Source organism: Rhea americana, unplaced genomic scaffold (genome assembly GCF_003343005.1).
Source record: "Rhea americana isolate MKP2758 unplaced genomic scaffold, rheAme1 scaffold_36, whole genome shotgun sequence".
Lineage (NCBI taxonomy): Eukaryota > Metazoa > Chordata > Aves > Rheiformes > Rheidae > Rhea > Rhea americana.
In genome coordinates this window covers 3,666,656-3,685,849 of record NW_028186490.1, presented here as the reverse complement: position 1 = coordinate 3,685,849, position 19,194 = coordinate 3,666,656, and the positions used below count along the sequence as shown (strand labels likewise).

Below are 19,194 nucleotides of genomic sequence, written 5' to 3'. Positions count from 1 at the left end.
GTGTTCTGTCTTCTTATTACAATTTTTTTTTTCAATGGATCAGGGAAAAAATATCAGGATAAGATCTTTATCTGGCAAACAAAATGCATCATTTTCATTATTTTCAACCCAGTATCATCCTCRTTATTAAGCATATCAAGCTGAATTTGAAAAATACTATTAAATAGTAAGACTTATTTATCCTGTTGTTTAATTGCATGTCCAAGTAAACCTATTTATTTTACCATATAAATGTATTTTAGTTTTTCTATAGATGGGAATGACATACTCAAACCAATACAGAAGGGCAGTATAATGCTTCTCGCTTTGTACTATGTTTTTGGAAGGCATATATAGATTAGCAAATGCTGCACAAAGAGATGCAGGGATGTTCAGTGTATTTCCTCAAAGAATGTAGTTGGTCAAAATAAAAAAAAATAAGTTTAGAACTCCTGGCATTCTTGGCTAATAATACCGTATTGGGAACCATAAAATTWTATTATCTTTTTATGACAGATGCATAATACTCCTAATAAAACATCTAGAATACCCTACTATCAATGTCCTTGAAAACTGAACATTTTTTTTTGAAATAGTCAGCTTTCATTTTCCTGTTAATATTGTGTGAGGTGATGGGCTAACCAGGAACTGAGTAGCTGTCAGGATTTTGTCTGCCCATTTCTGGCATTGGCCTGAAGTGCTGGAGTAGGCACTCCAGCTGATTCTGAGTTTTAGTTGATTCTGAAATAAAGGAAGATGAATCTAGCACCTACCTGCCTTCCTGTGTTACCTCCCTGATATTAAGCTACCTCCTGCCTCCTAAAAGGTGGAGGGGATGAATGTACTATACCAATCTTATGAAAGGAAAATTTTCAAGAAAAGGATTCTGCTCAAATATTACATTTCAAAAATTAATGCAAAGTAAATTTCATTGTATATGTAGGTATTCTGATACATAACACGCTGCTTCAACATTGTCACTCCCCCTACAACAATGATTTTTATTTCATCCCAAAGAAATAGCAAAAGTGAACCACTCGCAGTGATTTCTGAAAGTTATTATAAAAATGGAATATTGTCAGCTCAGCTGCCAGTTCCTCGTTTTCTGTCAAATACGTGTGATGCAAAGTCTGCAGCATGTTGTTCACATACATTTCAGGAAAATAAATATTACAGAAACACACACAAAGATGTGAATAACACTGAAGTAATGAGGTTTGTATAGCTATGCTGAGCGTACAAAGTTAGTGTGATATGGCAGCCCTCTAATTGTAAAGGTCAGCCCTGCAAGAATTCATGACGCATTTATAGTACAGGAGGCAAGTAGCATTGAATGTACTTACACTTCAGTGACAACATTGGAATGCAGATRCTTCTCAGTTATTAAAACAAAATTGATTGATTTTGTTTACTCTCACGATGCCTGTCTCCTGGAAGCAAATGGTACTGTACTAATTTGCAGCTCTGCAAGCCTATTAAAAATATCACCCCTGAGCTGCATTAGTAAATAGCCCCTCACATAGACATTTACAACTATAAAAAATATGTATCAAAGTATCTGCATATACCTTCCTATATATTGGTCAGAAATGATTTCCAGTTTTGCTGTTGCTTTGTGGCAGTAGTTGATGAATACTTTATTTTTAATAGTTTACTGTGGTTTTAGATCAGTACATACGCATGGTCTAAGGAACTTGTGGTACAACCAACATATGGTTAATTTCTAGCAGATATTGGAAAAAATTCCTCTAGACAGCCGCAACAGCCAAATGAAGGTTTTATGCTGTGTATMATGACCTTTGTTATTACTGCTTAAGTAGATTTAGTAAAGTAATACTGGTGATTATGCTAGTGTTGTAAACTTAYGGATTTTATAGTTTTATGAAAATGTCTGTTAATTGCTTTCAAAATAGAAAGACTTTAATATATATTCTGTGTACACTTGATTGAGAAGTGTGAAAAGATATGAGTAAAAATTTTCAAAGAAAATTCGTACCCCACAGTGATCTCTACAAACGAGATATTGGTTGTGGGGAAGGACTTACTCTTGGCTTCTTTTCTTCCTTAGATTGGTGTTTGCGAAACTTAAGCTCTTAATGATAGCCATAGAATACAAGTCGGAAAAGCGAGAAAGCAGGTATGTATGATTACAAATTTTGAAGTTTTGGAATGCACTGTCACAATTTTGCTTTTTAGTTTTTCAGAATAAACATAGCTATTATATTTCTGAAGCATTTCAGACTATAATTAGCATGCCTCACATTAAATRCATTCACATAGTACTGAAAGGCTTTTATTTCTTTTATTTCTGTCATACTCTTCCTCTCCAAAATTAATTAAAGACAGAATATGTAGTAGAAGGCAGGGGTAGTGTTACMTGTATCCCACCTCCAGAAGTGCAGTTCATTACTTACATGAAAACTAACCTAATTCAATATCAGATAGTCTATCTGCTCTAGTCAGTGCTTCTATAATTTTACTGAACAAGAMAAAGTGGAACATAGATGTGATACCACAACTCATTATGACTATGTGTATTTTTCAAAATAGTAATTTCATATAAATGAATCTGGAAGAACCACTTTACACAAGCTATAGGAGAAACAGAAATATAGGATAAACATAATAGATRTATCTTACGTGTTCTAGCAAAACTTGTGTATGTGAATAGCAAGATGAAACTGGAAAAGATTCATTTACCCTTGAAATTAAGATTGGGCTGATCTCTTTCTTCATCTGAAAAGAAGAAGAAATTCCATGRTTACAGTTCGCAAACAGGAAAAGAACTGTTTCTTGGTATCATTTTCATACACAAGTTTGTAAGAATCCTACTGTAAGTTAAACCAGAGGCAGGACTCTAACAACTTGTCCCTCCATGCATTTACGTGATGTTCATTTCCATATAACAAAAATGCTGTAAACRTGCTCTACAAGTATGTCAGCAACATATGGAGGGATATATAATAAAAATCTGGTAGCAGTGACTAAATTTTTCTCAGTTGAAAATTATGTTCTGAAGTGCTATAGTAAAACTGAAACCCTGTATGTTAGGTCATCTAATTATCTAATTACCTAAACTTATTGAGGACTAGTTCTCAGAGGAGAACCAAGTCAATCATGGGAGCCTATGCCACTGTTTCTGACTTTTTGAAGGCATATTTTAATGTTTATTCTCATGTGTGTTCATTTTTATTTATTAAAAACATCTATAAAACCTATATGGGGCATTTGACACAAAAAATCTAATATTATTACTGCTTATGAGAGTGTTGCCCTGCCCTGCACTTTATTTTACATGATTCTTTGTTAGTGATAAGTAATATGTGAAGTGGTGTACGTGATGCTAGATATTCTTTTTACTCACACTGTGCTGATTAAAAAATCCTTTTTTTTTTTTTTTTGAAATACCAGATTTTTATAATGTTTTCAGCTCCCATGGGCTCATCTGAAAATAATTACTCTTCCATTGAATGACCTCATTCTGCATTAGCTGATGTAAAGCAAGCAAGTAATTGTTCTTTTATCTCTGAACATTTTAATCTAGGAAAAAAAAGCAATAGAAACAGGAGTGGTACTATTTATCAGATTTGGTATTTACAATGTTTACAAATATTTGGGTTTTATTGGTTCCCCTAAAGAACTATTATTCAACTTTAAGCTGTCATTACTTTGCTTGTCATTTAGTTACATAAGTGCTAATATTACAGTCTTCTGCAGTAATAACAGATAATTCATGGCTTCCATATCATTCTTCACATTAACTTCAGTGGGATTTAGATTGAGTTCTTAATCACAAAATAATGCAGAGGATACCCCCCCAAAATAGCACAGTGTGATAGAATTATATTCCTTACATAAAGCCCCATAGGTTCAGAATAAATTGATTTGTAGAACAAAAAAGCCTAAAAATTGCAGGAAGCAATACTAATGAAGGGATGCAGTTGGAAATTTTATGAACATATACATATATATATAAAACAAGAGAGTATAAATAGATGTGAATAGATAGTCACATTTTCTCATAAGCGAGGTCCATGCCGATATCTGCTGGTTTTATTAACCAGTGATAAGTTGTGGTCACTGTTTGGTGAACCACAGGGCTGCTTTGCCTGCATTTTGCTAGGATGTTCATGGTAACTATTTTGTAATGACATGCTGCATGTCTTTACTGTTCTATTTGTCCCTGCGCTCTTCAACCCAAAGTACATATTTGTGATTTGCTGAGCTGGAGCCTTTTAGTCTAATCAAAAAGGTAATGAATAAAACTTCAGTTTCTCACATTTTAGGCATACTTGAGTTTCCTTGCATCTTTCTTAAATTAAAAGAATGGGGGGTCAAGATAAAAAATAGAATAACATAGCTTACAAGTACAGCTGTCATAGAATATGATTTATCATTCACCAATTAATTTTTGTTGATGCTGACTCTGGCAAGATTTTATCCTACTTTGGATCTTCAGTTCTTCATTGGTAACACTTCATAAATGTGAAGGGGAAACAAGATCTGATGCCCTTTTTTTCTTTCACTCTTTATGAGTAGAGTGACCCACAGTAGAAATGTACTGATCTATTTTACGATTACAGATTGTTTTCACATTTTGTAGAACTCTTGAGAGGTTTTATCTAGTTTACAATTTATAGCAGTGATAACTATAAATAAATATTCAGAATAATATCTAGATGGCAGCCTTTTCCAATATAGCAGAGGCAGGTCCAGGACCAGACAAAATTTTAGAAATATTCCTTCTACATGAATGATGAGGTCTTACTTCTGCCACTTTGAGGTCTATCACTGTTTATAATATAATATCTATATAAGTAAATTAGATATCTGATCTTTTACTTAAAGGAGTTTCCTTTGAAGATTAGTTTCATCTGCTGTCGTCACTTTACACTCAGAGCTAAAGCCAACCACAAAGTGAATTCAGAAGTGCATGCAGCTCTCAAAAGTGTAATGTGAGGGGATTCTAGATCTTTATTCCTCTTTCTAAGTCTTCTCCTCARTGTTAAGAATAAATCCAAGTACCAATTCAAGTCAATGGCAAAATATTCATTGACTTTGTTAATGTCTCCATTACAGAAAGACAAAAATACTCATTTTTTAGGCAATCTCCTAAATTTTAGCTTTTTAAAGCTTTATAATTTGCAGTCAAGTTGTGTTAATTCTACCACAGGGAACTGAGATCAATAGCAATTATAAATCATCAGAACTCAGTTATCAATAGCTGAGCTTTTTCTGCTCATGTTGTTTTTTAGTCTTTTCATGAATCCTAATAACACTACTGAAAGCACTAAGCACAAACTAATAAGTTTGAACAATATTAGATTGTTAATGCACGAGCATTTTATGATTTTACAAGATTGCTTAAAAACAGAATTTAAAAGTGCTTTTAACTAAGAGTTTTGCAAGCCTAAATGTAATAGTAATTCATATATATGGTATATATAAAATCATTTTCAAATAATAGATGAAATATTTTCAGTATGATTCATATCTATGATCTTTTATGCAACCATTTCTCATCAAGATACCTTAAAATTAGTTAAAATAGCTATAATTAGATTTATTTACATTTATATGTATTTTTAATCATATTTAAATTAAAATGCAGTTATTATAGAACCTCTGAGTGTACAAAATGTGACTAAATTTAGTGGGTTTCTGCCTAACTCTGAAGATCTGCACTCAGAGTTCCCCATCACAATATAAATTGGCYATTCTTTCATCTTTAATTAGCATCTGTGAATATTATAATCATTGTTACTGAGAGCAGGAAGTACTTCTAAGTATATTTCTGTGTCTCTAATGCAAACGAAATACATTAGTTTAAAAAAGGCTCTTAGTCCATTTGTAGGAATGTTTCCTTTCTTCTGTAGAAAAAAATGCTTTAGTATAAAGCAATATGGACAGCATCAACCTGACAGTGTCCTAGCAGAACTTACTGAAAAGACAGCAAAAAAATCAATTGAAAATGCCAACATTTAAGACCAATATCTGAATTCCCTTTCAGAGATTTTTGCCTTCCTTTTTCCCTTTATCTTCCCCCCCAACCACATGACTAAGCAAGAAGGAAAGCGTAATCAGGATTCTTCCTTCCAGCACCCTGTGTTTACTCCTCTTGTTAAATTTTCTCTTTGTCTATCCATTTATTTGTTTTCATTCTCAGCAGAAAAACCTTTGAGCCTTGGAGACTTTTAAATAAAGGGTTTTTTTGCTTTTGCTTTGGTGTCAGTTGATTTCTTATCAAAGTGTTTGATTTGCAATTTTTTTCTTGTCGTTTGCAGAAGCCGAAAGCGGTATGCCCTCTTCGTTACCTTTCCTTCCAACCTCAATCCTACCTCCACTCCTTCTAACTTCAGGACTAATTCCTTGCCAAGAACACAGGAAGATAACACCTTTGTCTATCTTTCTCTGTATATCTGTACATATATATATATATTCGTGTGTGTGTGTATATATATATATATATATATATGTATATTTATATATGAGCCCCCAATCTCAAAAAGGAGGGAGAATAGCATTTTGTCTCTCCGTTGGTTCTTGTGACTCATGCACTAACTTCTTTGCAGGAAATAAAAAATAAAGCAGGATAAGTTTTAGGACTTTTTTTCCCATATAGCTCTATTGGTGTATCAGATGATTACATTTGAGAACCAGACTTTACTGTTAACATATCCCTTCCTCTTTTTGTTCATTTGTATTGTATCGTGACGATGTATACTTCGTCTTACTGGCCCTTGTGCTGCCATGTTGTCTCCATATTCACACCTTCATTGATATCCTTCTTCCCCCAGAGTCTTTCTTCGAAACACATCTTACAGTACAGTAGCTCATGTTCTCTTGTAGTCCTACTTTCCATTAACAACAATCAAATGCCTGATTCTTTGCATTGCTGATCCTGTTTTGAGCCCAGTTATTCATGATACTGTACATATTAGAGCTTTTGTACTGTTCCAGTGAAAGTACCATGGAGAGTTTGTACTATGTGTTACATTCATTTTAATGACATTTATTAAGCATACTTATGAAGGTGTTACTCAGTGTGTGTGTTTCTCAATTTTATTTTTTTCTTTGGGGTGGCATGTTTTGCATTTTATTTTGGTACACCATGCTCTGAGCCCCTCTCTAGTTTACATTCCATTTTGCTACTATTCATTTGAATAAAATAAGTAAGGCACACTCTTCCATATCCTTTCCTCTCACTTCCTCACTTTCTTCCTCCCTTTTTTTTCCTAATTGCTTATGCCAGTCTCTCTCTCTATCTGTGGTGCTCTTCAGAGACCCATTTCATTGTCCAGATATTTCAATTTCTTTCTTCATTATACTGTCCAAACTTACTTTCCATGTCTGTTCTGTTGCGTGTGTTCTATGTGTTATGTTTATTTCATTTTTAGTCTTATTCTCCTGCAGTTTTTGAATAGATGTGTGAAAAGAGAGGTGGCTTCCTGACAGTTTGGCATTATTAATATGATCCAACTGCAGAGAAGTTACTGCAACACTTAGCATCTTCAAGGATCTGCAGTTGTTGCACCTCTACTTCGCTTCTTGCTTTTAAGTATATATTATCTTGTGGTGAAGGCATGTTAATGCTGGCATGATAAGCGATATGATGAAGTGTTGTAAAAGTGAAGTTGCTTGCTCCCAGAATAAAATACATCGTACTGCTCCATTGTATTGATAATCAATCACTTCTTGAACTGAAAGGAGTAATTTAATTGTTTCAGAGTGTATTGAATTCACTATTATTGTTGAACTAGTTTGGATTATGCCCCAATAAAAGACCTTAAACACACACTGTAGACTATGACTTAGTAGTTACTATTGTAAAGGACTTAATTCCTGGGAGCAACCTTTTATATGCTTGTAGTAATTGAGCTTTAATATACTGTAGCATGTAATGTGCATTGTCTCTTTTGCCTTGTATTCTTTTTAGTGTCTTACTGAATTTTTCTGTGTAGAGCAATATGGAATCTGAGTTAATGTCAGTGGTAGAGCCCAGAAGAAAGAAGCAATAGTTATGATTTACAAGTAGTGTGTAGCTGGTATACACAAAACTCCCACTATGGGATTTGTGCACTTACCCTCACACTCCACTTCAAAACATACCCTGAGAAAATATGTTGCCTCAAATTAATTTTGTAATTCTAATTATGTAGTTTTTTGAATGACTTGGCACATTTAAAGAGGCCATTATAGTAATGATGGTGCATTTCATCTGGGCATAGCATGAACCAGTCAAGAGTAATAGCTGTGTATAGTAACAATGTAGTAGCTATAGTCAGTAATAACAGTTTTGTTTTAGATAATATGTTAATAGTAGTTAGCTAATATTATATTTTCCGGATTAATGTGATATTGTTAATATTTCAGTTGCATGGGGAATGGTACAGTACATCTACCACAAGGTTTAAAACAGAGTTGTCACAGCTTTTGTCATTTGTTTAGTCAAAATTTTGCCATTTGTGTTTCATTTAATTCAACAACTAATCTTTTTTTTTTTTTTAGACAAGGATGATGGCAGTTAGAAGGGTAGCTGTAAATCTGAAATACAAATTYCCTTGGTAAAGGGATGAACTTTTCAAAACTGTTCATCAATGGGGGACATTTCTTTGGTGAATATGACTTAGATTTTGGTCACTGATGTTGGGATTCACCTCATCTAGCTTTGTCAGTCTAAACATTAGATATCAAATCTCCTTTATGTCACCTGTCCAGACTTCTGTGATTGCAAYGGAAGACAGAGTTCAGAAAGAGGCCTCCATTCTGAGACCGATGGGATGAATCCCACCTTTAGTGCTATCTAAAGTGCAATCCTGAAAGTAAGAAAAAACGAGAATAGTACATATCAGAGGCTACTGTCAAGGAAAATTCTTAATAGAACTCTACCAGCGTCTGTCCCTACTGATTGACTACATCTACACATCTTCCAGCCTTCAGCCTTCATGCAGTGCCACTAAAATTTATTTGCCCGTGTTTACTTTTCATGTTATACTTGCTGGGCATCTGAACATGCCTTTGCCAGCTTGGGCCTTTTACTGCACTTCACACATCTTAATATGATCCCTCAGTTTTTCTCAAGAAAGACTGACAAATACAAATCTAAGAGGCATCTACTATGTGCGTTTAATGCCTAGATTAAGAGTTCAAAGTTAGGTTCATTTATGACTTCAGCTGTACTGGAACAGGGTCACTTTCATTTTGTGCAAAATGAATTGTGAAGCTGTGCCACTTAGCAGGTACCTCCCAAAAAATACATACCACTTAACCAAGTTTCAGACTCTTAAGATGATTGGTTATTCTGTAGATACGCTTTACACAGAAGATAGAWGAATATTATAGAAAGATAGAGGGAATGTTTTCATCTTCTACTGTGATTTTCATATACTGAAAATTTATTAGAAATAATGTTTTGTAAATTATAATAACATGGAAAAAATATCAGCAATCAAACTTCCTAATGCAATTTCAACCCAAGAAATATAGTTCAAGTCCAACATGTATGATATTTAAAAGCAGAAGACACTCAAAAATTACCTAACACCAGAAATCAGTATGAAATAAACAGTGGTAAGCAATTAGTATTACCAAACGTATCAATTCACAACTTGTCCTACAGTTCAAACCTTCAGGTTTCAGGTTCTCCATCAGATATCCTTAAGTTAGTAAACATTGGCAAGGCACAGAAGACTTGCAATTAATTATCAAAACCTTACTCATTTTTAGTACTTTCAGGGAAAATGTAATACAGTATCCTTTTATAGACCATAATACTGGTGTATTGTGTAAGCAGCAATCCATGCTATACCAGAAAGGTATTGTGCCATGCTTATGTTCTGCTTCTGGGACTTTCAGCTGTGGGTGAGTTTCAGGTAAATAAGAATGGGTGAGCAGATATTTATATATATCTGTCTTTTACAGAAGGTAACATATGTATTTAAAGCATGAGAAGTTATACCCCAGTAAATGGGAGAATCAGTCAGAATTAACACACATTAAAGYCACTGTCAGATCTGTCTTCTACATTGGCATATGGAAAACCCACTATCTCCTTAACTTTTCATTGAACAATCTACCTAGAGGGATATTCCCAAGCACTCTTTAGTGTTTTTTTGACCATATTGGAATTTTTCACTTTTTTTAATCTATACATTTCAAATGCTCCTGCTAATTCCTACTTGCTATTCACCTACTTATATTGCAATTGCTCTAGAAGTTCAGCTTTAGCTGTTTATCTTCTATCATTCTTGATTCCTGAGAGTACAAATGAATTCAAGGATGATTTCCACATTTTCAATGTGTGACCTGCTTTCATTGTTCATGCTTTTGATTGTTCTTTGATGCATGATTTTGCATCTAGTGACCAAGTGAAACTTGTTCAGCAAATGAACTCATTTTTGCTACCTATCAGAGAAGTGTAAAGCGGAGTTTTTTAAACTGAGTTTCTATTCCATAAATGACTTAGAAATAAATTGTTATCCTATCATAGAATAATGGAACTGGCTTCTGCTAAGTTCAAGCTGATAAACTCCATTAAATTCAAGTTAAAAATAGTAGATCATATATAATTTACATGGCTGTAATTGCCATGTGTTCTAAATATTCATGTATGAAGGAACAATCAAGTCAGAAGATAAGCTTTTTTTCTGCAGTGACCTGACACATGTCATGAAAAGCTTTGTTCTGACAAAAGTATATTCTACAACCAAGATTGTAAAAGAAATTATGAATTAGTTTTTTTGAACTTGCTCTTGTTTAGTGTCTGAGATAACCTAAACTGGAAAATGTGATCAAAATCTTAAAAGTTTTTGAAGTATTTTACTTTCCTTGCTTGATTTGGTGAGTTGATTTGAGAGAAAAAACATCAAATGATATTTTATGATAAAAACATATATTTGGAAAAATCAGAGCTGTCACTTTCTATTGCGTTTTTCCAATGCATGCACGCAGTGCATATGGATCTGCTATATTTCTTACTATTAAACATAATGAATCTCTGTCCTTTTCTTTTTTTCCCTGCATATTCCTATACCTGCAAAAACCCCCAACCTTGGAGATAAATAAAAATGAGACATAAACTGAAGCTTTTTCTCTTAAAACTCCRGTTTACTTTGCCATGCCCCTGCCTCCTCAACTGTGGGGATACAACACAATAAAATACATGCATATTTGCAAGAGCTGCTTGAGCAGATGCATGTGTCTTCAAATAACTGTGGGATGTATTCTTCTTGGAAAGTTCATTAGCCTGTTTTATTTTTTGCTATCCCTTTTCTTCCCCATTTTTAATTATTTTAGTTCAAAACTGTTTACTTGCTGTACCTGTCACAGCAACTGCTTATCAAAGCATAACTTTAGCTAATGATACTTCCTGTCTCATAAGAAGTAATATATTTGCTGCTGTAATAAGCAGCATATTTAATAAAACCATATAGACTCAGTAGAAACTGCTGATGACTTGCTCTGGTTAAAGATCAGTGTATGCAAAGAAAACCAGAGCTTTATGAGCCTTTGCTGTGACTCATTGTCAACAGCAGTGGTGGGGCAAGGTTCCCCCAAGTGATGGGACAATGATTTCATGTGTCTCAGAAAACCTTGAAATACAAGCCCATACTTTTAATACATTTGTGTCTTACAAGAAGCCGGTTAATTCTGGTTTAAGATGATGTTCATTGCCTCTTACAAGACCTGATTTATTTACTTACTACTTTGTCATAACTATGTATCTGGTGGTTATCTCAGCTTTTTGTGGAATTTGGTTTGCTGAGCTTCTGGTAGGATTTTTTTCCCCTTTGAGTTTGAAACCCCAAATGGTTTATCTATCTCCAAGAATGGGATCAGGATGAAAAATCAGTTGTACCTGTCAAGAAATATGCTCATCTGTTTTCATTGAAAAGCTGGAGCAGCTCTATGATTAAGGACAAGAAGCAAAAAAGCAAAAGAAATGTTTTTCTGATAGAATATTGCCAGCATGTACCAAATAAAAATGGCCAAATCTAACTGGTTTATAAGTTGTTCCATATTTTAGAAGCTGCAATTTACTAGAAATAAATTAGACTAGACGGAATAGACGGGTGTTTGAGTTTAACAGCTAAATTCTCAGAATAACAACTTCTTTTAAATATAGATGAGACATGTGATCCGACTTAGGCTGAGAGAGGCTAAGCACTTTTCCTGCAATTGCTTTCTCTGGCTGCTATAGCCGCATGTAACAGATGTGAAGGTGGATAGGCTGTCTCATATCAGTTTCYTGCTGTTTTGATGATGTGTGATCTACAGTAGAAGATAAAAATCCAGGAAAGGTTACTTTGAGTTGAAACAAAGGAAGTGTGGGGTTGACTAGATAAGGAGACAAAGAGGAGGAAAGATGGAGCCTGAAACAAGTATAAAATTAGGGTAAAAAAAGAACATGATAGAAATTGTTGGCAGAAGGACTTTGGAGAATGTCAGGCAGAAGGATTCCCTTCCTGGTTTTTGAGAAGTGTCTTTCCTAGGCTCACAAGCTTAGGATTGGCCATCATCAAAATTTTCCCATGAGTACTTATTGTTCAGTGAACTAGTAAAGTATACATCTCATTTTTCCTAGTGATGGTCTATTAAGGTATGATGATCTCCTTACTGAATACTTGTTGGCTCAAGTGACAAAAGTTTGTGCAGGGGATTTAAAGATTTCAAACCTGTTTGTGACTTATTTGAGTGACTGATTCCATATGAACAAATTGCTGGGTCTGGGTTTTGTTTTATTTTTATTTCTATTTTTTTTTAACTAAAAAAAGTTTTGTTTCCATTTGTTCTATTCTAGTTTTAAAACCTATGAAGTTGCATTTTAAAAATGTTTAGATAAATGTTTTGGTTGCAAGCCTGAGGACTGATGAACTAAGAAATTCTACAAATTAAGTTTAGTTGTGCAACTTTAATTCATCCCATTTATCTGTGTGCATTATAACGTAGGCAGTATTTACACCATCACATTTCATCTTTTGCAATGCTGCGGAACTCTGCAGTGGAGATGAACATGCTTTCTGTGGTGATGTCTTCTACTTTSTGTAGTTCTTGTCTCTTTTTTATTCCAAAGTTAGAAACTGTGACTGAAGGAAAAGAGAGGTTAGCTGGGTTAAATACCTTCTTTGAGAACTAATTTCTATTCCTGCCTCTGCCCTAGAGTATCAGTTGAGAGTAARCCAATGATTTTAACCAAATTTTCTACAGATGATCTCTGGTTAAATGCTTGTTGTTTGAGRAACCAGAGGCTGGGTTTTAGGAAATGCTGAGCATTCTTAATTGCAACAAAAGTCCCTAGAAACTGCATAAGGAGCTATGCAGTGGTAGATACTTACGAAAAGCAGGCTGGAAGCATCYCAAATGACCCAAATTCATAGCAAGAGTATCTCGTAGTGACATAATCTGTCATCTTTAAAATGAGATAGWACTGTATTTTGATTTTTCTTGATTTTATAAAGCAAATCATTAAGTATTTGTGAAGTATTTGCTTGATATAGTGATGAATACTGCAGGCAAACACATAAGAAAAAATGGTATTTTTAAAGCAAGATATAATACATGAATCTGTACCTGGAATGATGACAATAGGACACCACTGAATGAATTCCCAGATTRTGGAGAAAAGTAGTTTGTGGATATTAAATTAAGATTTGGTCATAATGCCTGCATTATGGGGACTGAATTGTGGTTTCATGATTAGCTTCTTAATTCTTAATTCCTGAGTGCTTAATATTCCAACCTGATACTTCTTTTCATGAAATATTGTGTGTGTGTGTGTAGTCACACAAACTCATATAAAATTTCCAGGTGTATTATTTGTCATATTCATTTATTAATAATGTATAAATAATAAATACCATCTTGAACATGATACCTGCTGAGACCCATTTTTGCTCCTAACAATAACATCAAAGATTTTTGACTTTCCAGTGTTAGTAACGCATGTCCATACGGAAAAGTGCGTTACAGAGTTTTGCATAAATATCTTTCCTCAAAATCAATGTTTACTAAATYCGCAAGCATTTAAATTGCTGATAGTCTTTGTTTACTATAAATTGTATCTGTGTGCCATTATGACATTTTGACATGCAAAGACTAAGCTATARCAAAAGACAAAAAAGAATACTTGACAAACTTTATTAAGGTCTTTATCAAACTAAAAGTTTAGCTATACCACACTTCATAAAAAACTTACTGCAGGATATATTAATATCTGTTTCTATATGCAGATATATTGCCTGGTACTTTACAAATTGCCTTAACCAAAATCAAGTGCTAAATCTTGTTGAAAATGGAGATGCATATGGAGATGCAGGGTACCTACGTTCATGTTAGCAGTTTGTAATTTCCTTTATCAAATATAGTTAAGGCTATTCTGTAAGTGTGGTTTTCGTTATTTTGTTCTTGCGTGGCTGCATAGCAGTATTTTAAAAATCTGCATTCATTTTATGTTTTTCAGCTACCATGACTGGTTGTCTTGTACCATTCCCCTTGAGTGTATGTCTGTATTTATGATTTTAAACAATAACATTTTATGTCCTGATAGGGGTCCCATTAACATTCTCTTTCACCAGAAATTGGCAAAAGGTTGYGTAAAAAGATTTAGCTTCATAAATGACTTTTAGTACTGTTACTGATTAGTGGTTGCCTGCTTTCTTCCCTTTTCACCGTATTGTGAATTCTTTCACCATTCTTGAATGCTAGAGCAAGAGAGCTGAAATGCTCAGCTTCATGCAGGATGTTTCTGAAGGGATTGTTACTTTTGTTATTTTGTATAGTTTATATCTAATGCAAAGCATAAAGAATACAGCGATACAAAATTCAGATGATACTGTTTCAAGGGTACGTGATTCTCTCAAATTTAAGGTTTTGTAAAAGCAATGGTCTGTGAAAATTGTTATTTGATTGGAAATTTCAAAGAAGAATGGCCTAAAAATTCTTTGTAGCCTTTCCTAACTAGTGGGTCCCCTATAACAGAATAAAACTAAACAATTTTGGAACATTCAGTTAAAAGAAATTTAAACTCATGGTTTTGTTTTTTGTTTGTTTCTCTTTGTTTCACTGAGCAGTATATTAATCAATCCTGGAAACCATGTCAAGATTCAAGAGGGTACTTTAGGATTCTTCATTGCAAGTGATGCCAAAGAAGTAAAAAGGTAATTCATACTTTATCTTTCTGCTTTTTCTTACATGTGAGTATTTCACCTACTTTTTATTGTAATCTGTTGAGAGATTCTTAGGATGAATTGAGTTGGTACACYAGTCAAACAAGTTTTTCCTTAAGATATGTACATGCCACTTTCTTAACTGCAGCCCTAAATATCAAAAATATTAAATAGTTTTCAGCAAATATGAAAAGAACTTTTTTGCTGAGTCCCACAAGAAAATGTAAAATATTTCAGTCTGCATTCTCTGTAAATTAATTTGTCTCAGTGGAATTACTCKGAGAGAGAACTGAGTTGATAGTTTTGACTAAGTTTCAGAGGTTTAGAGTAGTTTTTATTTATATAGACTCTAGCAAATATTTGATGTGAGCAAGGTACTGTATTCATTCAGCAATTGCAGTAGCAGAATAATATTTATGTTCATGTCATTTTTCTGTACTGGAACTATATGCTCTGTGGCCACATAATAATAAATCAAACTACAACAGTGCAACTTATTCGAACCATACAACTTTACCACTTCATTTTACTAAAAACTTGGCTATATTAGATTTGGCTGGGATACCATGAAGTTTCATGTATCTTGTTTAGGACCAGAATTGTGTATTTCAGACATTAGCTCTGTTATGATTATAATGGCCTTGGAAGGAATAAAATAGCAAGCAGAAAAATAATGTTCAAATCAAGGAATTATTAAATGTCTATAAAATTGAAATAAAAAGATTTAAAAGGCAAAGGAGTATTTCCACCTGAGTTCTTCTCACCATTTTGAATTTTTTGTGTAAATCATGCTATCAAAAATCAGTTTTTTACTTGATATTTTGCTTGAGTTGGATGTTTTAATTAAAATCCTATATTTGAAATATTCTAATATTTTAAATGACATTTACTAAATCCTAAACTATTTATAATTAAACCAAATTAAAAGTAATATTTGAGTGATACATATTAGCCATGAAGATTTTAAAAAAGATGAAAACATCAAAATTTTGAAAACACTGAGTGCTTGAAGTGGTGAGATTTTAATGGTATCTGAAGGTCAATGAAAAGATTTTGGGGAGAAAAGAAAAAAAGCTTTTTTTCTTTTTTTAATGTACAATAAAACACAAGTAAATATATGTTATATACCTTAAACTCAATTTTTTGTGTGTGCGCTATATGCTAAAGGGACAATTTCAACTCCTTTAGATTAAATATACTCATTTTTATCAAATGCATGTTTGACGTTGAAATATAGCACACAGTTAATTACTCTTCTTACTAGAATTATTTTTATTCTTTTTTAGAAAAACAGTTTCACATTAGAAACCCTTATGCCTAGGATTTTCTCTGAATAGTTTCATATGAAATGTTGAATGTTTAAATAGAATAAAAACTATATGAATTACACCTTTATCATTCTTACATTTTAGTGTTCACATCAGAAATCCACTTGTTTCAAATCCACTTAATTCAATCGAATTATCAGTAGGATAATTTTATTACAGCAATCACTTCAGGCTATTGCTCTTGACTTTACAAGTAAGTTTGAAGGTACTCTTTAGCACATTTGTCCTGCAATGGACTTTGGCTACATGAATTGTAAAAATGAGTGAGGTCCAAATCAGGTCACCAGGCTGTGTGAGCAGCTATCTGTGATAGAGAATTCTCATTCAAAACTGGGGCCTGCAGCTAGGTTGGAAGGAATTGTAGAAACTGGGGCCAAATTTTTCCTCTCTGCTTATGTCTTGTCATTCACTCATGTTTTTTTTTAAAAAAAAAAAAAAAAAAAAAAAAAAAAAAAGATGTATTCTTGTTTTCTTGGTTTTTTTTTCTTTCTTTTTGGTGGAAGGCAAGCATTTTGGAGACCAGAAACTTTCTGCAGCAAAGTATGCAAATGCTCAGAGGACGCTCTTTCATATTACATTTTACTCTTGGAAATAGTATGACAATCTCATAGCCTGAAAGATTAAGCTTCCTGGAATTCCTATTTATTTTTCTTTTTATATTTTGGATTGTCGACTCTTCTTTTCCATTGACTTTTCTACTATTGTAGGTACTCTGCCATCTATGAGCAGTGTTGTCCGCACGGTCCATGAGTGGCTACAAAATGGCACTTTTGGTTCTTGCAGCCAGTTTGTATTGAGAAGTATGCAGGAAGAGAGGGTTGGGAAGGTAGATATGGAGCCTGTCTTAAATATGGATAAGTATAGGGAAATTTCAGCACATGGAAATGTGCTGGCATGTTTAATCTGTTATACCAGGAAGAATCCTGGTAAGCTGTTACTGACCAGCTAGGTGCCAACTGTTTGATCCTCATGAAATGTGTCACAGCAGTCWTAGTGACATGTCAACTTGACAGGCATGATTAAAATCTCCTATAGGCAGTTTGCATATTTATTAAACAGTAATTTTGATTTAATCATATATAAAGTTGAATGCTTCCTTCCTTACTACTTTAGTTTTCTTTGTGCTTCACCTGGTGGTGAGCCCTTTGATAACAGAGTGTAAGTTAATCTGCAAAAACTTTAAATAGAGACTTAGATGGGTGACCTTGTTAATTGTTTGGTTTTGTTTTTGTTGAGATTTTGGCTTTTTTTCTGTTCAAAACCAATATGACTGCTCTAATTGAACAGAAAAGACAAAAATCCAGATTATTTCAATTCTTTCATTTGTTGCTTTAAGAACCTCATTATTTTGGGTGGCTTTTCCTTTTTTGTTTTTTGTACATAGCATACGTGATGCTGTTGTCACATTGGTCACATTGCAATATCTCATTGGATCAAAAATGAGGTCCCACTTGTGACTGGGCTTAAAAATTGGCCAGGAATACTATATGCTCTTTACAAAAACTATCCAGTAGATCTGCTAAGACCAGTGAGCTTATACGTTTTCATGACAAAATTTATTCAATGCTCTTTTCTAAGATGAAAGGCAAATGAACCGATACACTGTTATAATTATCATCCATTTTCCTAGTTTAATTTTTCAAGTAAAAGTATATTAAAAGAAATGGTAATTTGGAGCAGAAAGTCTTATGTTTGAGATTAATGGTCTTGCAGAAAACATTTCCTACTTTAAATGTCTAAACCTTTTCAAAGATTAAAGAAAATTAGTGCTGGCATGTTTCATTAATTTGACAATGCAACAAGAGGAAATGTGGGACTAATTTCATTTGTATGGATTAAGAAATGTGTCAGTTTTTCCATTCTGTCTCTCTAGGGCATTTTTTTACTGCAAGGCTTGTCACGATGACATCACAGATCCCAAAAGGATAAAAAAATGTGGCTGCAAACGGCGTAAGTAACATTTTTGTCAATCCTTTCTTCCCCTTTTCATGAACTGCTCATCCTTGGAGAATGTCTTTATATGCATTTGTCTGTTTTACACACTGGTACAGAAAAACTGATAAACAAATACACAGCAACACAGTTTATAAGTGCCACTTGCATTTCTGAAGTGCTTATTTTTTAAAATTAAATTTCACACCACTCACAGCTGTGTCTTAATTAAAAAATCCATTAGGGCCAAAACTAACAAAGGTTGAAGAATTAAATCAAGATAGATCTAAAAATGGAGGTTTGTGAAGTAAGCATAAGTTAACAGTGAAGTTCTACTTTCATTCATACCAGGGAGAAATTTAATAATTTCAGTAAGCTTTAGTGAAGTAAAGAGCTTTACCTTCGCTGAATACATTTCTGTATAAAAAGAAACTGAGGAATAACATTCCATCATGTAAATATTGAAATAAAATATTAAAATAACTGCCTACATTCCTTACTACAGAGATTCTGCACAAGGGATTTTGTACAGCAGATTGCAATGTAGAAGAGTTTGGGAGTTTTTTGGTTTTGCTAGAGAGAGGGATTGTCTGGAAGAAATCCTCTTAATTATGCCTTTTAATTATGACTGTCCTTTCAGGAGGTTCTGTAGCTGCAATGCTAATATTTGGTTTAAGTTCTGTATTTTTATAAATACTCAAAAATAGTATTTTAGCTATATACTTCAAAAGGACTTTTTGCTGAAACCATTTCTTAATGAATATGTGCAGATTTATTTGGATTGCATGGTC

At 33.5% G+C, this 19,194-nt stretch overlaps 1 protein-coding gene across 8 annotated transcripts in view; it reads left to right on the top strand.

Moving 5' to 3' along the window:
• The window catches only part of KCNMA1 (potassium calcium-activated channel subfamily M alpha 1), a 516,194-nt gene that overhangs the window by 396,538 nt on the left and 100,462 nt on the right, over positions 1–19,194 (top strand). For all 8 annotated transcript variants that reach the window (XM_085312304.1, XM_085312302.1, XM_085312303.1 and 5 more), the window contains 3 exons: positions 2,048–2,116; positions 15,048–15,134; positions 18,345–18,421. In XM_085312304.1, the coding sequence (XP_085168430.1) occupies positions 2,048–2,116; positions 15,048–15,134; positions 18,345–18,421 (233 nt within the window). The remainder of the gene's footprint in view (positions 1–2,047; positions 2,117–15,047; positions 15,135–18,344; positions 18,422–19,194) is intronic.